We start from the raw sequence: 24552 nt of genomic DNA, 5'->3' as shown, positions 1-24552 counted from the left end.
TGATACCTATTTGATTTATTTATTAAAGAAAGTTATGCAACACCCAATGCCCCGTGTGAAAAAGTAAATCGCCCCCTTAGACTAAATAACCGGTTATGCCACCTTTAGCAGCTATAACTGCAACCAAACGTTTCCTGTAGTTATTGACCAGTCTCTCACAGCACTGTGGAGGAATTTTGGCCCACTCCTTCATGCAGAATTGCTTCAACTCAGTGACATTTGTGGGTTTTCGAGCATAAACTGCTAGTTTCAGGTCCTGCCACAACATCTCAATGGGGTTTATGTCTGGAATTTGACTAGGCCATTCCAAAACACTAAATTTCTCGTTCTTCAACCCTTCTGATGTAGACTTGCTTGTGTGTTTCGGATCATTGTCTTGCTGCATGACTCAGCTGCGCTTCAGCTTCAGCTCACAGACGGATGGCCTGACATTCTCCTGTAGAATTCTCCGATACAGAGCAGAATTCATGGTTCCTTCAATGATGACAAGTCGTCCAGGTCCTGATGCAGCAAAGCATCCCCAAATCATGACACTATCACCACCATGCTAGACTGTTGGCATGAGGTTCTTACTGTGGAATGCAGTGTTTGGTTTTCGCCACACATAATGGGGCCCATGTTGGCCAAAAAGTTCCACTTTTGGCTTTGAAACCCTTTCCAGACTGATAGGCATCAGCAACTTTTTGCCAGCGGCCTTCAGGAATTTCTTTTGATCATGGCATGATGTGCCTCTAGAACCTGTGTGCTGACAACTTCACTCTGATGGTAAGGGCCAAAGTTAGTCAGACTTACATTGGGCAAGGCTGGCCCAAATCAGGCCTGATTGTTAACCAAAGTATTCAAACAGCTGACCCTAAACTATCCCTTTAATTGGGTTGAGTTAACTAGGGGGGCAATAACTTTCACACCTGAAGATTGCATGTTTGATTACCTTGCACACCAAACAAATGAAAGACGCACCAAACTTTGGTGTCATTTTTTTCTCTCAGACTCCCTCCATATACTACTACAACCCACAAAAAGATCTGACCAAATTCAATGAGAAAAATGTGCAAAAATGCAGAAAATCTGACAGGGGGCAAATACTTGTTCACGGCACGATAGATGGATAGACAGATAGATAGATAGATAGATAGATAGATAGACAGACAGGCAGATAGACAGATAGATAGTAAGTAAATATGGACTGGCCAGGAGGGCTATAGTGGAAAATTATTGACCTGAAGGAAGACTATAATTGCACCCTGGAGGTAACAATAGTCTACCCTCAGGTCAATAATTTTCTTGCAGTACATATTTAATATACAAGTCAGTCAAAATAATGAGGCGCAAGGTTGGATAGTAAATATTACTTTATACACTGTAAATCCATAAATATTTACAAACCTTTTATTAGTTGTTTTTCATGTTCAGATTTACACAAATCTTAGTGTTGTACATACAGTGCCTATAGAAAATCCCCCCCCCCCCCCCCCCCCCCCCCCCCCCCTTGGGCATTTTCACAGTTTGTTGTGTTGCAACCTGAAATCTTGATGCATTTAAATGGGACTTTGATTTACACAGCCTACTCAACACTTTGAAGGGTAAGAGAATTGTTATTGTGAAACAACAGTTAATCCAAAAAAAAAAAACAAAAAAAAAACTGAAATGTCTTGGTTAGATAAGTATTCACCCCCCTGAGTCAATACTTGGTAGAACCACCACTGGCAGCAATTATAGCTGTGAGTCTTTTGGGGTAAGTCTCTTGCATGGTTCATACAATATTCACCCATTCTTCTTGGCAAAATTGTTGACAAGCTCTGTCAAGTTGGATGGGGATCGTTGATGGACGGCAGTCTTCAAGTCTTGCCACAGATTCTCAATCGGATTCAAGTCCGGGCTTTGACTGGGCCATCTAGGACATTTACTTTCTTGTTTTTAAGCCACTCCAGTGTTGCTTTGGCTGTGTTCTTGAGGTCATTGTCCTGCTGAAAGGTGAATCTCTGTCCCAGTCTTAGGTCTTTTGCAGACTGAAGCAGGTATTCCTCAAGGATTTGCCTGTATTTAGCTCCATCCATTTTGCCCTCACCCTGAAAAGCTTCCCAGTCCTTTCCAATGCAAAGAGGCCCCATAGCATGATGCTGCCACCACCATGCTTCACACACACACATTTTTTTTTTTTACCTCTAACTCAATATATAATATTAAATATTAATATTCTACTGTAGCTCAAACAATGGCTATGGTGATCCACTGTTCAGTGATGGCTTGGTTTGGCAGATGTAAAACTCTGCAGAATCAAAGCATAGATACTGTCACATACAAATTCTGCTGTTTTTCGGTGTTTACTCATTTTATTTTTCCGTGCTCTTTTTTTTTAATAGCTATTTTCAAGTTTGGGGCGTTTCTTTCTGTCAAGATGTACAGTAACTCAACAGTACTTGCACACTTAAGTTGTACCTTCTTTCCTTTGCTGTCTTCCACAACAAAATCCTTATGGTCACCTGCACATTCTTCTGGGGTTTTTGTGTGCAGGCATTTTTTTACATTTCGCAACAAATTTGCAATTCTGTTTTAAATCCTCCGTATCTTAACTGTAATGCAGTTTTAAATCCTGCGAACAAGCCTCCATTCCTATTGTAATCTCATTTTTTTTCAGGAGTCTTCAATAGAAATGTAGGAATGTCTTCACTCAGTAGTTGGGGTGGGTTTAAAGTATTCAGAACGAATCAATGATAGATACAAGTCAGGAAGGCGGGACATTGCCCAACTGCACTGGGTAATGTATTTTTTGTAGTATTAGCATTAGCAGTAGTGGTAGTAGGTTTTATTTTTTAATGGGAAAGGGGTGGTCAACGTGAATCGATTAACCATTTCCACTGTTTTTCAGGTGGTTTCTGGTGTTTATTAGTTATACATCGCTTTCATTTTTTTTTTGTAGCAGCTGTTTTATCTGTTTTTATTGGTTAAAAACTAAAATCAGAAGCACTAATTATACAATACAGTTACTGAGATAAATAAAAAAAAGGCACTACTGCACACTATTTATATTTTACTGCTCGGCACACTACACTATAAATAGTTGCTCTAATACGTGGCTGGTGACTCAGCAAGACTTCCAAAATAAAACACGTTTCACAAACCTGTGTGCTTCACTATAGAACTGTACTTGCAGGTGTTATTTCTTTTAAACAGTCTTTAAAATGTAAACCTATTTGAGAATCAGAGCAGTGACGTGCTGTGAATAAAGCACACCTCAAAGACTTGTCTGCTACAGAATCCTGGCACCAGGCATTAATAACCTGGCAGAGTTGGGAGTGTAAGCCCATGCCTGCCGAGCCAAGTCAGTCTAATCAGCCAATGCTACCCCCATCTTTAATCCACCTTAAATTATACAGAGATCACGACGAGTGACTGTGTGCACAAACACTACCACCCTGTAGCAAATCAAAGCTTTTATACGCCAAGAGCAAACGTGGCAACAGAGAATTACAGCAGTACTCCAAAGCTTTAAAATCTTCCTAATGAGGGCTAAGTCTTTTGACAAGCTTTTCACTTTGAAGTGGTGATTAGGAGATCCTTGAATGCAGTGCTGGCACTGCATTAGTAACCTGCTAAAAAGAAAGGCGAGGATTGGATATTTGTCAATTTATTTTTAGTACAACTTGCATCTTCGCATATGGGTAAATCCCAGCAAAATGTCCTCCTCCATATTACATGTAAAACACTGGCATTTGTCTGCAGATTAACAATAAATAAATAAATAAATAAATAAATAAATAAATCTTGCCCTGTATCTCTTATGATCGAGTGTTTTAAAGGTTGTAGGTGATGCAAAAAAAAAAAAAAAAAAAAAAAAAGACTGGGCTACCCCTTCATGCTGTTTACATATCAAGGGGTGTCTGCACAGCAAGATTAAGGTGGGGGAAATCAGACGTCAAGATTTTTTTGTTGTTGTTTTTTTTAATCTGACAACTCCATCTGCTGCTCCATCCCACTCCCCGTTCCTTACTCCCCACTCCCCACTTTTGTTTTACAGTGTCCAAACCTAATAATGGTAGTGTCAGTCCAGACCTTCAAGAAAGTACGATGTGCACATATTCCAATTAAATCTGTATCAGATTTAGGCAGGCTGGAAATGGTAATCTGTAAAATGGGTGCTGTTGACCTTATTACTACCCTAAAATGTCTGTAATCTGAATCTGGACACTCTCAGGGATTACAGTAGGAAAGCTTTGGGGTAAACTGACAAATCTAACCTGTACTGTACTCCACCAGAGTCCTTCTAAACAGATGCATTCAACATAATTAATACAAAAAACACACAAGCCACTCAGCACACATGCAACCAACTTATAAAACATGAACACTTATTTCTTCTCCTCAGGGCCTGAAATAAATTACATTCTAGCAGGTTACCAAGTTAGTGAAGTTTTGGTAACCAGCCATTTCAGTGACAAAGAAATGGAGAGACAAACGCCTACACACCATCTCAGAGTGAGAACGTACCAACTGTTTCCAAGAGTATTTCAATACTCCATTACAGAGCTGCATGCCTTACAAATTTTGTACTAACCTAAGCAGGAAGGGTTTATCAGCCAACATAAGTCATCAATCATAATGTCAAATGTATACTAAAGTGTCTCAGGGTGTTTTACCAGTAGATTAAGGTTACAATTAATGTAACAGACAAAGCAAAAGCCGTCTGATCTTTAAATATATATATATATATATATATATATATATATATATATATATATATATATATATATATATATATATATATAAGCTAATTTTAATATTAAACATGACAATTAACCACCTGACCACATTTTTTTGGACTAACCCTTAACCCCCTCCTTTTTCCCTCTCTGCATCAAATTGTGCAACAGAATATCCATACAAACTCATTTAAATCAGATTTAAACCGCCAACAATAAAGAGTTACAAAAACAGAAGGATTACTTACGGGACAAAGAATGTGTGCCTTTGGGAAAGTATTCAAAAAGCAATGGGTTTTCTTCTCCAAGCATCTCTGCTCTGAGAGATAACAGGCTGTTTTTGCTCATGAGGGCAGCGCGCAGGTTAGCCACAGAGGTCCCCTGGCTCAAAGACTCTTCCTTCTCCGAGCCCAGAGACTGGGACAGGTAGTTGGCCTCTCCTGCCAGCGCCTCCTCCTGCTTCATGAAGAAATCCAACTGGTCTCCTCGGCTGTCTGAGCTGTTGGGCTCCATTACGTCAGCACCTGCACAGAAAAAAAAACAAACTTAACGAAGGAAACATAACTCCAGTTTGAATTTGCAGAAATAAAGCCAGGACAGATCCTTGTGTTTTCTTTGTTTCAATTGTTTGGCCACAATTTTCACTAGCTACAACTACCCTAATCCCAAACTACTGTAATCCAAGTGTATGCAACCCTTATCCTGTGCAATGAAAAGTCTGGATATTTTTTTTAATATTGTATACACACAATACTATAACATAAGAAAATATCACCTACAGTGTATTAAGGTAAAATCACTCTCGCAACTATTGAAACTTTGATCAATTTCAGTAAGGCAGAAAGCTGCAGGTTCCAAACCTTTGCATGGTAGCAATATTACCCAACAACAACCCCCCTGGATCTGTTTTACACAGCCACTGTTCACAGCAATCAAGGCCAATGGCTGTACTTTGTCTGTTTGGGGGAACATTGCCCAGAGAGAGTAAAGCAATTCCCTTTAACTGATGCCTCAGCAAGCAACAGCATCAATTCAAATTGGATTTAAATTGGGAGAAGCTGGCCACATGCTGGAAACGCTGTCGGGAAAACTTGGTCTAATGGAAAACAAATCAAGCAATGTCTGCAGTAAAGAGGAACGGAGGGGTGGGAGGAGTGGCAATCTCGTTTGCACCGCTGCGCTGAGCACTTGATCGAGAAACAGGCACCGGAGAGACATCTCAACATCCCTGCTTCTCGTCTCTCCAAGCGACAGCGCAGTACATGTCAATGTGCACACGTTTGCATACAGGTATAATGCTAACTAGAGCCTGGTGCCATCTCAAAAGGGGTTAAAGACAACATGTTTTTACAGTAAAATCTACTTCTACGGCCCCTTATGGCGTCAACAAAATTCTCTTTCTATTCATATAGATCTATATAAAAGTATATCTACACACAAACATATATATGCAGTATCAATAAATGATTTACAGCTAGACTAGGGGCGGAGGTTGTGCTGATCTAGTGAGACAGATTGCTATTTAAAATCTTTAGAGCATTATTTAAAAAGGAGACCATTTTCTAATCTGGGATTCCAAGATACTGAGTGACCAAATATTCAGACTGAGGTTATCCAGCAACAAACTGAGATGTCTTGTTTATTAAAATATTTTAAAAGAGGATTATCTATTCTGGGAATAGATAATCCATTTTCCTTCACACATACCCTTTATTTACCAAATACCTTGGTAGTTCTCAATAAATTTGCAAAATATTCAATAAATCATTTGCTGTTCCCATAATCTAGTCAGTACTAAAAACAAATAAATGCATTCTGCTTTTAAGTGCATCGTGCAATAGTTTCTCAGTAGATAGACGTAGATACAGTGAAATTCTGAGTCATACCTTTAGAAGGACATATTTCAATATGCCTGCAATATGACTTTGATCATTTTAAGTTTGTGCTTTTCATCTGGAAGGTTAAAAGGGAGCCAGGAGGGATTACTGTACAGACTCGTCTATTCCACTCCTATTTCGTTAAAGTAATCGTGGGCACTCTCAAAACTGGACATGGCAAAGCGACCTGTTGATGGAAACGAAGGGGATTATTTATACAGTAGCTAGGAGGATGGTCATTGTTTTCTCTAGAATAGTCTATAAAGAGTCTGCTTTCCACAGGTCTCGTGGGACAAACTGACTGTCAGGAGACTTCTGGGAATTTCCTTGAATGATTACCTAACGCACAGCAGCAACCACAATGACAATGTACCAAGGAAGTATCAAGAAAAAGCGCTTTCCAGACGCATTGCAGCCAATGTACTGTATAGAACAGGATTCCTGATTTTACATGTTGTACATTGAAAGATCATACCGTACTGAATTCTCCGAATTAAAAGACAGGCCTTGGAAATTCTCTGAGCATGGTGTGCTTTGTCTGCTCTTCTTCATGTATAGGCGTGCAAAGCTTATCATGCACAGCACAGCGGTGCTCCAGCATGTTCTCTTTGTGACAGGGTGAAGAGCTCAATATCGTTTTTAGCGAACCTCTATTTATTCCATTCACTGTACAGAGTGCTGCGGACCGTGGCAGTAGAGACCACCATGTGCAGATCTGCCTCTTAAAAGCACAAGAAATGAAATTGAAGAGTGGAGGTGTGGAGGCTAGGTTTAATAGACGTTAACTCTCGCTCTATTTAACAGCAGGGCTTTTGTAACCCACAAGGTCAGGGCAATGCAAATTACAAAGGTACTGTTGATGGTAAAGCCTGTGGGCTAAAGTAAGTGAATAAGAATATATCGGGCACCAGAGTAGGCAGAGGTTGTGTGTTGACTACATTTGCATATGCTTATAACATTTAAAAAAAAAACAAAAAAAAAAAAAAACACAGACCGTACAAGAACAGAAATATAAACATAAACTACTTACAGATACCACCACAAGCAGCCAAATCAGGTTTAAATAGTCATTCAAAATACTTATCTGGCATAATTGTACCATAGTACTGTAAAGAGGAATCTCAGGTGTCAAAACCTGTTACCCCAACAAATTACATTATAAGACACAGGATGTGGACTGTTCTGTACAGTATATGTGTATTGTTTTCACAGCTCACATGTAAAATGGTTTTAAATTTGCAGGTGATTTGTCACGTGAACACAGTACCTATCATAAAGTAATTCTTCAGAGTAGTTTCTGCAGTCAGGTGATCTTTTTTTTTTTTTTTTTAACTATACATTCCAAAACGATGTAGTCCAAAAGTCCACTCCACTTGTTGAGGAGTATTGCAGACTATGGTCCTTCGCTTTACTCCAGGTTTCAAACACTGTATCATTCATTGTACTCTCCTCCAGGGAGGCCCCGCTTAAGTGAACAGCTGGAAGGGGTTATGCGTTATAGACGACTCAGACAAATGATAAAGTTAATTAAGCTGTGGGAGTTGGGTTTATATCAGGGGCACAGGGTTAAGATGTTAATTAAAACAGCAACCCTCACATACACTGCACTTGCAGTTGCAGTGCCAATCAATAGAATAGATTTTGAAACAAACCAATCAGTGACCCCACTGATACCAGAATATAATGCTTTCAATTTATTGTATTGCCCCCTCACCCTATCCCAGTCTTATCACAAAAAAAAAAAAGTCACACTACTTCACCAACACCAGAACTAAAAACAGGTCCAAATAATTATGATGCATTCTTCCAAATAGAATCTCCATTTAATATGGTTTCCATGGCAGCAAGCAACCCCTGGCAGGAACATTTGTGCTAAATATACACCCTTTTGAAATTACTGAAACTTTGTTTTTCAGTCTGTAACAAAGGCCATTAAAACGGAGACACTGAAATGCATAACCTGTATATTACATTGATGATGACGTACTACAGTATTGCACAAACTGGTCCTTGGTTCTGTACTATAGTGACATGCATTGATACCTGAAATACTATCACAGCACTAGCTGTGCAAGATATAATTTGTCTTAAAAGTAAATTGTGGCAGAGTGTCCCGCCCCTTTTGTATATTATGATTTAGGATATTGTTTATTATTTGCAGCATGGATGAGCGAGATGCTGGCTGCCATTCTTATTTTGTGATTATTTTAAATGCAGGTATGAAAACCCATGCAGAATGGGACCGAGGGATAACTCAATAATTAACAGCTAGTTTAAACCCTTGGTCACAAATTATAAAAGGCTGCAGCTGTCTGCGCTCAGGGGTTGAGAGGAGTTGGAGTGGAGACAGGTGGTAACAATTGCTAAGGGTGCTGATTCTAAAACCAGTATGATACTTATTATTTTGAATTATTTGTTTGTTTGGACAACGCAGCCTTTGTTTTGTGTCTTTTGTTTGTTCATTAATAAATATACTAAACGCCATAGCATCTCAGTTTTCATCTGCCAGTCCTTGTTGTGGAGTGTGTTTCTGGTCTAACGTCACCCCTGCAAGCCATCCTTTCACATAAATCAACATGGTCACTGCACATTTCATGTACTATAGTATTTTCTTAGCAACACACTACAAGGTGTGTGTGTTTTTTTTTTTATTTTTTTTTTTTTTTTAAAAAAAAGCTTCAGTGGTAAATCAACTTCTACAAGAAGGCATGACAACTAATCTCACATCAATACATGGACTTGATCAAGTAGCTATGGGAGGATCTTAATTCCAACTGAGTCACTCTTTTTAGTAAATGGCTTACAAGGATTTGAAAAGGGAACCTGTAAAAGATACTTGCAGGGGGTGTGGGCGATTTTCAGAAATCATTTACTCCAGTGTTAAATTGACCCTAGTTGTTTTTTGCAGCTTGTTTTTCTGGTACCATGAGAACATGGCCATGGAAGGTTTATGGTGGAACAGCTCAGTTATGAGGAGGCACGGGGGAGGAGGTCACCTCTTGGGGCACTATCCTCCTTCAGCTGCAGACGACCCCTCCCCAACTGAAACACAACACCGCCATTATTCCACTGTGCTTTGGGGTCTTCTGGTCTAGCTCTAGTGAATTTCCTCCCCCACATACCAGCCTTACTTATTAACACACACTTTGGGAACAGGCTCTTTGTTGCTAGACAAACAATCCCTTAATTATAGAACGCAGCATGAAAAGCAGTCCTCAATTCCAAAAGAAGACTCACCACAGTATTCTCCAACTGGGTATATTTACTTTACACTCTATTATAACTGTGCAGGTGTATCTCAATCACACCGGCACCAATACAAACAAATACCTTTTAGGGTCATATGAAGTGAAAACAACTACAACTGCACTTTAAAAACTCACTAACACACTCTGTTCCATTTAATGAAGAGCCAGTCCTGGAATCTAAATACTTCTTCATCTGAACGATTCTAAATGTGCGCAGTAGACTCTTCAAGCTGTGCAGCAATTGTTCTGCCAAATACTGTCACACCTGAAATCCTCAAGGATTACAGTTCACTGTCCCGTGTGCTGCTTGTGTGACACAAGACCGCAGCCTTTTAATAAGCACAGCGCTTTCCTGTGCACCCTCCAGAACTGAAACACAAAACTGTCCCATTTACTATATTATCACTCTCACCAATTCTGCAGTTTCCAAGTAGTCACCAGTGCTGGTCCTGCACTCCTCAGAAGTATCACACAAAACATGTATGACTAGTACAGCACCCAATGTGATACCAGTGCTGGCACTCATCACTTCAGAATGGGGGGGGGGGGTCTTGCATTACTTCTTACAATCTTTTGAAAAATGGGTTGATTACTGTATCTGTTCAGGGATAAGCAAGAACAAGAGCAAGCTGATGGAGTTGGAGGGTAAAAGCAATCTGAACACAGGACTGTATACAGGGATGTGAAAAGGACTCCCATTGCATAGCAGTTTGATGCATTCCAGATTTAACTTTTTATTGAGGCAACTGGGTTGTGTGGTAGACACCTTGGTAAATATATTTGACAGTGTTGTGATGGTCAATGACAATGCATCATTTTAAAGACTGATATTTTGAGACAGTAAAAGCTTTTCATTTCAAGACTGGATGGACGCTGAACAGATCAAGGTTGATTTTTATTTTTAAATACTTGCTGTCAAACTTCTATATCATGCATCTTTTCAGATTAAACAACAACAGCAGGAGCACTAGAAATGAAATGAGCCCTTGAAAATGGTATGGGGGGGTGGGGGGTCCATGGAACAAACAGCATTAACACTTTTTTTTTTGGGTCGTTTCCAATGATTTTACCCAATTTTTCTCCCCAATTCGGAATTGCTAATTGTGTTTTTAATCCAGTCACCGCTGCAACCCCCTGGCGACTCAGGGAAACGGCGGCTGACACATACGTCCTCCGAAACGTGTCTCTGTGTGGCGGAGTGTCCCGCCCTTTTGTTTATTATTGTTTTTGTATTATGATTTATATGTTAATATGACGGCGAAAGCCGTCCGATTATTATTTGTTGTGTGAGACCGGCAAAAAGCTGGTCTCATAATATAGTCACATGAATAGGGTTAAAATACCCATTCATAAAAACCTTGTGCAGAAGGTGACCATCTCCCGAGTTAATACATTGATTAATTGTTGCTAATCGGGAGATGGTCACCTGTATAAAAGCCTGCAGCTGTCTGCAGTCAAGTGGAGAGGGTCTAAAAGTAGAGAACGGGAGTGAGGAGGTAAATTATAACTAAGAATAATAACAATGGCTAAGCGGGCTGGCTTACACACCAGCACAATACTTGTTTGTTATTTGTGCTCTGTTATTTGTTTGTTATCTGTTTGGCCAACGCGCCTTTTGTTTTGTGTAGTTTTGTTATGTTTAAATCTTTTATTTTCTATTTATTGATAAAATACTGAGCACTGTAGTGTTTCAGTTTTGCCTCGCCATTCATTGCTTTGGTTTCTGTTCTGGTCTGACGTCACCCCTGCAAAGCCACCCTTTCACAAACTGTCAAGTCGTCTTTTTTCTCTCTGCGGATCCACAGCGAATTCATCAGACCTATAGTGCAGCAGGACAACACAGATCTCCACAGCAGACCAGCAGGCGCCCTATCAGTCACAGGAGTCGCTGGTGCGTGGTGAACCATGGATTGCCCTGCGGACCTAAGCCCTTCCTACCCGGGCAGCCTCTGGCAATTGTGCGCCGCCCCCTGGAAACTCCCAGTCACAGTCTGCAATGGCAAGCATTAACACTTTTAAAATCAATCTTCCTTCCAGGAAATGATTTATTATGCCAACCACAGCTAAGAGACTAGGATTGGCGATTGTATTACCCATTTTTTTCTTCACTCAGACCCGTTACTTACTAAACACCCTGGTATGTCTAAATAGAGAAGTCGGATAAAGTGGACTTTGTTACTGGATAACTTCACTCATCACTACTTTACTAAATATCTTGGAATCCCTAAACAGAAAATCTCTCCTCTTTAAAAATATGCAAGTACCCCAAAGTGCTGTAGTACCCCAAATATGATGTATTTACTACCAATGCGGAGACACTATGATCCACTTACTATCTAAATATTTAGTAAGTAAAAAACAGGCTGTACAATCCACACCCCCCAGTCTTGCTGTAAATAATTTGTCGTTGCCATAATTTGTGCTGGTGCCGTATATATCAGCCAAAGTAAATAAATAATACTTTGGCTGCTTGCATCTTCAGTTTAGAAGACTTGAAAGGGTAAAAAGTAAAAGTAATTTTCAAAAGATGAGGGAGTCAAACATTCATAAAGAAAAGAGCTCAAGAATTCAGGAGGCAATTTTAAAGAAGTGTGGGAGAGGAGAATGAAAAAAATGCAGGGTAAAAAGAGGGGGAGGAAAGGAAAGGGAAGGTTGTTATTTTTTTGTGCATTTTTAGGGACTAACTGGGCCACATTCTCCACCAGGGAGGGAGGCAAGGAATAAATCAAACAGCCCCACGAGGCTAAAAGAAGGGGGGAGGACTGCCAAGCTCGAGGTAATATGGGGAGTGAATGCAGCTTAGCAGTGCAGGGAGAGGGAGAGCGAGAGCGAGGGGGAGTGCTCCAGCTTCAGTGGAGTGCCTGGAGAAAAAGGAATGCAGGGTGGGGAAGGGAAACAAACACACAGGGCTTTGTGCTAAAAGCAGGCTGAGGGAGGGTGGAACCACTTCAAATCCAGGGAGTTTAAACAGCACGCAATAATGTGTTTTTAGACATTGAATTAAAAAAAAAAAAAAAAGCAGCAGCACCTTCAGCTAACTCTCCGATTTCAGCAATCAGACCCCCCCCCCCCTCTCATTACAGGTGGCAGTCCATAAAATCATAGATGACTTAAAAAAAAGCACTGGGGGGATACACTTTTAGTGGAAACAGGCATCATTCGAAAACTAATTTACCACAAACCAAATAAGAAACTTGATGATAGTCAAAAGTGGTTGGAGAGCTGTGCTAAAAGTAAAAAAAAAAAAAAAAAAGCTTCATACTGCTGTACTGAATTGCCATCGGTTCACATCCTACAGGTTAAGTGTGTCTGCATGTTGCCATTAAAATGAACAGCTTCAGTCCTGCTGGGTGCTAACCCATCGAATTCACTCGTCCAATCCTTGGCATTCTGACACACTACCTTCAAATCCCTTTTAACAAATCCCTTTTAACAGTAAAACTCTCAAATCACATCAACAGCATTGTAATCGGGTATGACAGCTCAAGACTTAACAGGGAAATAAATGACATTTCAAACACATATTTATTCTAAATTGCATTAAGAAGAAGAAAAAAAACCGAACAAAGTCGAGTTGTTTTAAATTGTCTTTTTAAATAATCATAAAAAATAAATAATAAACTCATGCCGTTGATTTGTTCCCACTTGAGTGATTTTTTATTGCCACAGGGGCCATAATTAATAGTGTTGAAATTAATTTTATATGATTAAATCACAGAAACCTTTGTAATTTACCAAACAAACCTACAGCCATAGGAGAGTTCATGTCATAGTCATATATTAATTTAGGTTCCAGCTAAACTCATATCACTTGTATGTTACAACAGTCACATGTATTTGCTGAGAAGCATTTTATACATTAAAAAAATTAAATAATAATAATAATAATAATAATAATAATAATAATAATAATAATAATAATAATAATATGCAAACATGTGGCAATTGTTCATTGTCTGAGGTCAAATTAAGTTTTATTTTTGTTGAATTATTAAATAAAATGAACTGTTCCGTGTGTTAAAAAAAAAGAATAAATAAAAACTAAAATAAGAGGCCAATATCTTTAAAAGTGTAATGAAAGCATAAAATAGGCATACCAAATAAATAAATACAAAAAAAAAAAAAAAAGGAAAATCTGCTATTTCAGACAAAGCTAGTGATCAAGTCTATAAAAAGGCAAAAGGATAATTTGGTAGTAAAGGAAATGGCTGGGCAGTATTCCTCAGTAAGCCAGCGGAATGTGGAATAAGCGGATTTGAACCTCTGAAAGAATGAATTCTGGGGGTGGCGTTTACAGGGCAGTCAGGAATCCATCACCCCACAGACACTGGCTCCAGCAATCGCAGGCCGGACAATCAAAACTGGAAACAGACCGCTGTCCTTTCTCATTTAAGAGAATACTATTCTAACGACCTAAAGCAAAGATCGCCTGTGTCCGATTTCAAGGCCCTGTGGGGTGCTTTGGCAACCCTAAATATGTGGAAGGGACGGAGAACAACGCTCTACCATATTTCTCTGGGATTTCCTACACATTACTTTAAGAAATGCTGACATGACACGTAACCCCCCCCCAGCATGTACAGAGGTTTGCAGAAGTATTCGCCCCCTACCAATAATGTCACATTTTGTTGAATTACAAGTAATGTTAAATGTTAGCAAAACTTAAAAAGAAAACTTACAAAGTGAAAATTACTGGTTGCATAAATACTCAGTCCCTTAAGTCAGTACTTGGTAGAAGCAACTATTGCAGCAATTGCTGCTAGGAGTCTTTTTGGATAGGTCTCTACTAGCTTTGCACAGTACATGGTGACACTTTTGCCCATTCTTCATGGGAAAATTGCTCCAGTTCTGATAAGTTTGTTGGGGATCGTCGATGGACTGCAATCTTCAAGTCTCACCATAAATTTTCGGTTGGATTCAAGTCAGGACTTTGACTGGGCCACTCAAGAACATTAATTCTCTTCTTTTTGAACCACTCCAGTGTAGCTTTGGCTTTGTGCTTCGGGTCATTGTCCTGCTGAAATGTGAATTTCCTCCCCAGTTTCTTGGCTACCTCAAACAGGTTTTCCTCAAAGACCATCCATTCTCCCCTCTATCCTGACAAGCTTCCCAGTCTTTGCTGAAGAGAAGCATCCCCATAACATGATGCTGCCACCACCATGCGTGACAGCTGGGATGGTATTGACTGGGTGATGTGCAGTGATGGGCTTGCGTCAGACGCAAGGTTTGGAATTTAGACCAAAAAGTTCAATTTTTGTCTCGTCTCACCACAAAAGCTTTTTCCATATGTCTGTAGTATCATCTACATGCTTTAAGATGAGGCTTTTTGAGTAATGGCTTCTTGCCACCCATCCATACAGGCCAGCTTTGTGTAGGGACCAGCTTACTGTTGATGTGTGAACACTGACTCCCATCTCAGACACAGAACTGTGCAGATCTCTCAAGGTCATTGTTGGCTTCTGCTCAGTTTAGGATGACGACCTGAACTGGGTACTGTCTGGGTGGTATGATGCATCTTTCTCTTCTTAATGATGGACTTCACTGTGCAGAGAGGGATAATCAGTGCATTTGAAAATTTATGCTCTGTGCCTCTCTACCACGTTATCCCTGACTTGTTTCGAAAGCTAATTGGGTTTCCTGGTTGCTCTGTTGGATCACTATGGGAGTTAAAGCTTGAAAGTCTTTATATAGCTGAGGGAAATTATCTACCAGTTAAACCACTTTGTGTGCATTTCACTAATTTTGTGACCTTTCAAACAAATCATTTGCTCCTAATCTAATTTAGGGCTGCAGTAGCAAAGTGGTTGAATACTTATGCAACTGAGATTACTCTGTTTTTCTCTGTAAATTTATATTCTATATGCATTTTTTAACTTTATCAATGTGAAGTAGTTTGTGTAGATTCTACATGTAAAGTCTAATTTGAAAGTGTTGTGAAATACGCTTAGGTGCCAACAAAATGTGAAAACTTTGCAGAGGGGTGAATACTTCTGCAAACCACTGTATCTCACGATGTATATATTCTAACATGTTTTTTTTTTTTGGGATGGGGGGGCTAGCTTTTGATTTGACAGTAACAGTGTACGTCTGTATTTATTATTGTACCATTGTGATTTCTATCACTTTTACAAGGAATGTAATGACAATTTATAGATATTCAACAATCCAAAAAAAAAAAAAAAAAAAACCACAAAAAACCACAAAGCATTTCTCATCCCTGATTTTATTCTTTCCAGCCTCCTGGAACAATCGTCCTCTAGACTTTAGGGCGATTTCTTTTTTTATTTGTTCTCTTTGCTGCTTCTTTACCAGGCTTGAGGGACTTGTCAGTGGGAGTGAGATCTGCCCTATAGCAGGAGGTCTCATTCAGCAGAATGCTCTGATTAGGCAAGCCTGACACACCCAGAGGCTGGAGACCTTTGCATCCTGTCAGAGCAAACGCCTATCCAAATACGCAAAGCCTCTTCACTGCCTTTTATTTAAACTGGGCAGACTTACATAACAGGGGTGGGGGGCAACAAAACAAGCAAACACAAACACTTGCCACAGGTCATGTATGGTCAAAATTCTACAGTACATTGGTGTCCAAGTTTCTCTACAGTCACCGCTCCCGGTAGAAGCAATACTGTACTGTTACTGTTTCTTCCTTTGGGCACAGCGTCTACAGAGAAACTTGGGATTGTACAAGCTCTTCAGTTATGTAACAGCTGGTACAGTGATAATGAACACAGCCCTCATTTTGTTTTTAAATATAACTGTGCACGTACCAAACAAGTATGGCATTGATCTGATAGGGAGCATTCTGTTATGAGAAGGTCTCACTATGTGTCTTTGGTAAGTGTTTACCAAATAATGAACGCTTGAGTATTGGGAAACAAATCTGTACTGTATCTTCAAAGATGCTGATCAGAATCCTGTGATAGACTGTACCACTGAGGGTCTTATTTCAGTGGGAACAATCTTCATGCAGCTGATCCAGGCTCACAATGTCATTCACAATGTCAATGTCACTGTCTCGATAAATAACTTGTTTCATTTATTAACTAAGGTTTACAACATCAGGTAAAAGACGTGAAGCGCACTGAACACTTGAATTATACTGTTTAGATTGTTCACTTGCAGAGACTGACAGTTTTCCCCTGAACTTTTAATAGAGAATAAACATAACTAAATAGCAACCTATGCCAGAATATATTAACACCCCTTTGCATCAAAATAGAGAACAGATCAGTCACCCACTCTTGCCTCCCTCTGACGTTTCCTCCCGTTTCAACCTTTAAACACAAATGTGCCAACAGGACATCCTGCAGAAGAGGTGTTGCATCTCACTGGGTCTCAGCTTGATAGAGCAAATAATTAACCACCACAGCAGAGATGTAACTTGGCCCTTATCTACACCTGTATCTGTGGTTTCCCCGAACTAGACTTCATGTCTGTTCTGTTTATTTTTAAATCTGCATCTGTGATCTTCTACTTTAGGGGAATTAAGCATGACTGGAAGATATGAAGCATTACTGCAGACATTAAATACATAAAAACAAAAATCACAGACATGGTACAGAACTAGCGTTTTATTTCTTAAGTTGAGAAAAAAATGTAATTGCCATCGCCATTCGTATCCAAATTTAAAAAACAAAAGTATGGAAAGGTGGCAATGAAACCACGCTGGAGACACACTGGGAAAACAGAAAATAAGACAGAAGCGAAGTGGAAATAAAAAAGGAAAAATCCAAAGTGACGACTTCAGCAGGAACAGAAACCTATTCAATGTGGTTCCTGCGGTTAAAAAGAGTTTCTTCCAACAATACTTCTTTCTGTTTCCTTTGAAAGATACAGAACAGTGTAGGAAGACATAAAAAAAATAGACGATGAAACCAATTCAAACTTTTGAGGGCTGAAAAGGGTTAAAATTCTTCAGTTTTAAATATGAAATCTATTTTGGTTTTAATGGAGTGGGAGTATATAAAACAGGAATATTAAACCGGAAAAGGGGCGAGAGAGGGCCTAGGGTTGAAATGTGTTCTCAGTATTTTAAATGTTCAACCTACTTTAAGTTTAATGAAGTGCAAATACTATAGGGATGTTTAACTGGAATATTAAAAGGAGTGGGGTGAAAAGGGGCTTAAATTCATTATTTCAAGCTTTAACCTTTGGACAGCTGAGAATTCTCTTCAAGTGAAAAAAAGGGAAAAAGTTCAATAAAGTGGTGCCTTTCAGAGAACTTAAAACTACATTTGACAGAACATTTTGTAATTGTAAGGCTGAACTAATTGAAAATAACACTGATTTCACAGTATGTAGGTGTTACATTATTTCATGCATTTACTGGGGTTTTGCAGTTGTTAAATGTGCTTGCAAGACTTCAAAACCACCTTGAAGTGTTACTTACCTTTGCAGTATCCTGTGTAGTCCATATCAAACAATAAATCATTCGACATGAGTGAACCTTTTGACATTTTTTGTTCACTCTTTTTCCCCGTAAATTAATGATTTAACGAATATAACGAATATGGCCAGCAGGGTTCGCTGTAGAGACAAATACATTACCTAAAACATTGCAGTTTCCAGATAACGTTTTCTCCTGCAACAATGCTGGTTTTCTGTTGCCACTGGTATTTTTCCAGTAGGAAGCATGGTCTTGACATACTATAAAATCCAAGAGAAAAATGCATTCACCCAGTTGATTTACTGCCCATGATTATGTTGAAAAAATTATTGTTGCAATAGATGCAACACAGGATACAGCAAATGTAATGTGTTTGTTGTAAAAGCAGCAGGGTGTTAAGTGTCTTTATAACACGGCTTGAGAAAATAACAACCTCTGATTTGTTAAACAGCATCACATGACAGTGCGTATATACAGCGTATAGCACGGCTTGCATACTAATGAGCCGCTTCACACTGAATAAATCACTACGCACCAGTAAATACTAAATTCCATGACAAAATGCCATTTTATTTGTTATTAGTTACAAAACCACCGCCAAAAATGAGAGGCATTTCACCTATTTCCTTTAATATAGTTTGGGATGAAACTCCACATAACTGGTACAACACCAAGTTTCTGAGTGAACACAGCAGTCCATCTGATAATAAATAAAAATAAGTGCACCAGCAAGAGTTGACACTAACAGTAGATGAGGAACAGCTAAATGAAACAGAAGAAAACAAACACTGAAACAAAATAAAAAACAAAACAAAAAAAACACTACAGCATGGGCTGGTTAATGTATTTAAAGAAAAAAAAATGGACATTCACTATGGAAATAAGTCAAAAAAATCTCATCATCATAAGGGAATTTTATGCCAGTGCAAGAAGTTCAAATTGAGGACCAGTATTCAGTCTCCAGTTTTATAACACTGAGCTGGACTAAATACATATTTTAACAGTAGAAGTTTTAACATCTCTGCTGACAGCGAGTTTAAAACTAGCAATATTGTACTACTGTCAGTTAAGAAAGCTCTTAGAAAAGCAGGTAACGACAAGGCCAGACATGACCACCCAAATTACCGGCCTGGATTTTAAGACTCTGTGGTAAACTGAGGTACTGTCCCCTGACACCACGGTCGGATTGGTGGGTAAAGTCTGGTTCGTAAACTTAAACTGGCACGACTTGGACGTGAGGGTGACCGACAACAAACAAAAACATATTTTGAGATCCAAAAGGGTGAAAACATACTACAATAGAATTCAGTTCTCCAGTTTCTAGTGAGATGGCACTTTCGATGCAGAAATTTGCAATAATCTAACATGTGTAATTTATTTTTAATAAGCTAACAATGAACTGAATGTAATTTAATTTGGGACTATATTACACTGTGGATGTATACACAATAAAAGTTTCTGGTTTTGTCTTAATTTAAATGTGTTAATTATTTAAATTATTTTTCTTCCCACAAATGACAGGTAGCCGTGTTATAAGCGGTATAAACCACTTTGGGCCATGCAGTACCCATGATATATACCACTTGCTGAAGCCTCGGGCCTTATCACCACCCCAAGCATGGTATAGATCATGGGAACAGCACGGCCCATCGTGGTTTATTCCTTACACATCATTTATATTCTTGCCACATGACCTATACAACCTTTTACGCAATTAAAGAAGACTGGATTGGAATTTCAACATATGGTTCTTAGGTTGAAACTATGAGCATGTCTGCAGTATCTATGCAGGTCATTGTGAAAATGGAAAACCCAGTGCAAAAATGATTGCTTTAGATAAACAAAAGGTTCATATTGTGTGAGATAGCAATCTAAAAAAAACACAGTACTGTACAACAGTGGGTCGGTCTCATTTGCAAAATAAAACCCCCCACCTAACCAGACAGAAGCTTTGGTGGGTTTCACACCCCCCCCCCCCCCCCCCCCAATATCTGAGGAAGAACTTGCTGAAAATGTACATGTGGGTGACAGGCGCAAGCACAGTGCAGCGAGTCACAAGGCTCACCCAGTTTCCAAAACGTCGTCAAAAACCACAAAAACATCACCTTTACTTCTATAAAGACCCAACTGATTATATATATCGTTTCTGGAAGTCAGTCTCTGCCCTTTTATGGCTGTAAGTTTTAACACTGACCACTTGACCAAACACCTGTTTTGACTTACAGAAGTAGCACTTGGGATTTTTACTGTGACCTTTGTAAGACCAAGAACCTGTACACTTCTAAATCATGTCATGTGACCCTGCGGCCCGCTGAAATTACAAGAGAACCTGAATGTCACGGTTGCTGTCGGTGCTAAAACGTGGTGGGAATATAGAAGCATTGCATCCTGTTTAAACTCCTCCACTTCTGCAGTCATTTTTTTTGTGATATGAAGCCTTTTCTTCATCGGTACAGGTCAGAGTTGTTAAGAGATTATTCTATTGACTTCCCCTGGGTAGTTCCATAACAGACACAGGTAAATTTTCAGATAGCTTGAATATCGAACAGTGATGCACAGGAAATGCAGTGTATCAGAGTCTTTTACACACAGAGGATAATAAGCATTTAATCTTCTTGTTTGAACTTCTAGTAAACTCCCTTAGAGTGTTGCTCTCCAAGACCTGCTCCATAATTAAATCTGTTATAGGAACTGGGCCTACTTTTACTGAAGTAGGCTGAAAAGCTGATCATATTATTATTACTTGTTTACTTAGCAGATGCCTTTATCCAAGGTGACTTGCAGAGACTAGGGTGTGTGAACAACGCATCAGCTGCAGCGTCACTTACAACAACATCTCACCAGAAAGCACAAGGAGGTTAAAGTGACTTGCTCAAGGTCACACAGCGAGTCAGTCAGTGAGCCAGGATTTGAACCCGGGACCTACTTGTTCAAGCCCTTTTCTTTAACCAGAGGACCACACAGCTTCATACACAGTATTCCAATGAAGTGATCACATGACCATAATCTTAATGTACTTAAATACTGATATAATAAAATGGGGTAGTTATCAGTATAAATAGCTGAACCCTTCAATTTTTTTAATTTTTTTTTTTTATTTATTTATTTTTTTTTTTTTTTAGGAAAATCAATACCCAAATACTGGATTAACTTTATATCACTTCCAGAAAGAAAATATCAAGGTTATTTTATAAAACTGTATTAGAAAATAAGTTACTGTTTCCCATGGTTTGAATTTGCTATTTGTTTCACAAAAAAAGTGGCACAAACTTTGCAAACTTCTGTCCCACACCTTCTCATCCTTACATGTAATAATAATAATAATAATAATCCCTATTTTTATATAGCGCCTTTCACAGAGGACCACCATCACAAAGCGCTTTACAGAGGTTGGCTGTGAAGTGCGTATTATATGCAGAGTTACTTAAAATAAGACATTGATTAAACATCTCAAAAGGAGGTTAAGTGACTTGCTCAGGGTCACACAGTGAGTCAATCAGTGGCAGAGGTGGGATTTGAACCCCTATATCATCTCAGACACTGGATGAGAACTCTGTAATTCAGGACAATGCAATCGTCCCATGCTCTTGTGCCATAGTGCTGAAGGACAATGTATTAAACATATATAGCACAGCAGTTCTAATCATAAATAAGTCAGGTTTTGTCGAGTAGAAACAGAGATTAAAAAATCCCTGAAGCACCCAATAAAACTTGTCACCGAAGTGACTTTGATAGTTTTACTTTTGTTCTCACATAAGGTTATCAAAAAGATATAGGCAGTGAGGCAGAATCGTTCAGACAGACGTTGTCCACTATTTAGAGTTTTTCCACACAGATCAACAGAGTTCTTGCCATTAAGAGTTGTGCCTGTGAAACTAGAAATGGACCAGACAATTTATGTTCCATCTACTGGACAGAAAACCTCTTGCATACCTTTGTCCTCACTGAAGATGTGCATGTAAAAACATAGCTTTAGAAGAGACGCTTAACTGAAATTAAACAACATGTCATGTACAACAGAGATGCTTGTATAGTTCTTGATGGGCCACGTTTTATAACAACAACAAAATGAGCCCGGGACTGCCACAATATCCCACAAATAACCAGTTGTAATGAAATGTTACAGTCCATAGAAACTCAGGCAATGAGCTAATTTGCATAGTATTTAACAACTGTAAGAGCAGTTAGGGAGATGAGATCCCTGTTTCTTACCTGGAATATCCTGGCTGTTGTAGGTCCAGCCAGAGACAGAGAGGATGGACGGCATGGGTGAGCTGGCCCTGCTGTCGTCTTCTACTTGCTGCGTGATGTGACGCACCGTGTCCTTATTTTTCCGGTTCTTCCTGCGCCCGGACCCAGATGGCTGCCAGCTCTCTCCGCTGCCCTGCTCCCCTAAAGTGTTCTGTGCAGAAGTAGATCCCTCTTTCCTGTAGTTCGAGGGGGATACCTGCTCCTCTTTGACCTGTACAGGCCTGAATTCACTGGACCACAAGGACTGTGAAGAAATGTCATCGTGGCTGTCATTTTTGGGCTCCTGGTCCTCTTTACCGTACGTGCTCCCTCCTTCGTGGCAGCTGGCAATGGCCGAATCACCAGAGGAATTGGCAGGGCTGGTTCTCCGTGCCAGCCAAGGAGAGGTGCTCCTGCCTGACATCATTGACACCAACGCTTCCGCACTGCCGCTTCCCCCGGTGGCTGCGTTCATCTCGAAATCAACCAGCTCGTCCGACAACTCCGAGCGGATGCTGATGTCGAGGGCAGCTTTGATGAAGTTGTGACACGCCTGGACGATGTCGGTCATCTGCAGGTAGCTTGCCGCTGACATAACCTCGATGACGTTTTTGCTGGTCAGCGCCAAGTGGGCGGAATACATGAAGTCCAAGATGGTTCTGAAGCCCTGCGCTGTGACAATGTCCAAGTGTGTGACAGTGGCCTGCTCGGAGGTCTTCTTAACCTGGCAGTACAGGGTCTTGAAGTAGCGACTGCTCCCCAGCAGCACGTTCTTGTGCGCTTTGAAGATCTTGCCCTCCACGATGATGCACACGTCGCACAGGATGCCGTGCTGCCGCTGCTCATTCAGCTCCCGCAGGAGCTGTCGGTAGTGAGATTTGATCTCCATGTCTTCCTTCCTGTTATTCATTTGACAAACTGGCGGGTTCTCCTCCTGCAGATTCTGCAATAAAAAAAGCAAATCTATTTAAAACAGCAGCTCCAGGCAGCTTGTCGACAGCAGCCAAGTCAAGGATGTGTGTTAAAAGGAACTGTTGCACATCTTTGATTTAAACAATATAAAATACTGGCTCTCAACTGCAGTTCTTCTGGAGAGGGGAGGCGGGGCAGGATGGGACTAACGGTCCAGGGTTTTCTTTCAACTTGTAACTAAATATGAATTTTAAATCTACTTACCAGTGCCCATAAAACACCTTACTACACATTTGGCTAGTTTTACAGGTGCCGATTAGCAGTAATCTTGGACTACTGTATCTTTCCTAAGGCAACATTCGGCATTTCAAAGTCAGTGATAATCAGGGTCTGTTAAACCAGCCTATAGGAGATTAACATCAATTTTTTTTTTTTTAGAATCCAAAATGAACTCATAGACTGTAGTGGATCAGATGTAATGTAGTTTTCCCAGTCCACTCCTGATGTAGCAAGGTTGTGTACACTTCAGATCTGAATCCTCAACAGGTATGCCAATGCCTAGATCAGAATGATTACTACAGCAGAGACACACTAATTTTTTTTCACTCTTGTGTTGGAACACCCAGTGACAAAAGACTTGTCCTTCTAAGCTAATCAATAACATGTCTCCTATGCTCTCTAAATATAAGACAAATACCCTAATTTTCAATCTTCAGTATAAAAGAAAGGAAATAGATAGGTCAAGCCAAACAGAATATGAGAAACGGTGCTAACAACGCGTATATTACATGTAGTAAGTACATTAACAGTGTGTTAGCTACGACACGGTCTCTGTTAAACTAAATCATTAAGACACAGAGTCTTACTAACCATAGATCTATTTCTGTCTTTTTTTTTTTTTTTTTTTTTTTTAAATCCTGTCTGTTACAATTGTAAGTAATAACAGATCTGGGATGTGACAGCAACATTTGCTACAGGACCGGGACACTTCAGGTTTATGTTTATAGAAGTTATTCAGAACCTGATGGCTTGTAAGATCAAATAAATCCCAAGCATTTCCAATGACTACTTGGACAAACACACACTTTCTTTGTACACAACATACAGCAAATGGAACTACAGAGGCATGACATGAATTCAGAATTGTATTGGTTACCCTCAACTGTCCACGGTACTGCTGAAACTACAAGTGCTACTTT

General features: G+C 39.6%; 1 protein-coding gene across 2 annotated transcripts in view; it reads right to left on the bottom strand.

The window, feature by feature from the left end:
- LOC121319303 (zinc finger and BTB domain-containing protein 46-like) overlaps positions 1-24552 on the bottom strand; it is a 46729-nt gene that overhangs the window by 9407 nt on the left and 12770 nt on the right. For both annotated transcript variants that reach the window (XM_041256597.1, XM_041256595.1), the window contains exons 2-3: positions 22424-23384; positions 4949-5224 (exon numbers count right to left, since the gene is read on the bottom strand). In XM_041256597.1, the coding sequence (XP_041112531.1) occupies positions 4949-5224; positions 22424-23351 (1204 nt within the window). In that variant the 5' untranslated portion in view covers positions 23352-23384. The remainder of the gene's footprint in view (positions 1-4948; positions 5225-22423; positions 23385-24552) is intronic.

This window comes from Polyodon spathula, chromosome 8, assembly GCF_017654505.1.
Source record: "Polyodon spathula isolate WHYD16114869_AA chromosome 8, ASM1765450v1, whole genome shotgun sequence".
Taxonomy (NCBI): Eukaryota; Metazoa; Chordata; class Actinopteri; order Acipenseriformes; family Polyodontidae; genus Polyodon; species Polyodon spathula.
This window is presented reverse-complemented; position numbering and strand designations above follow the sequence as displayed.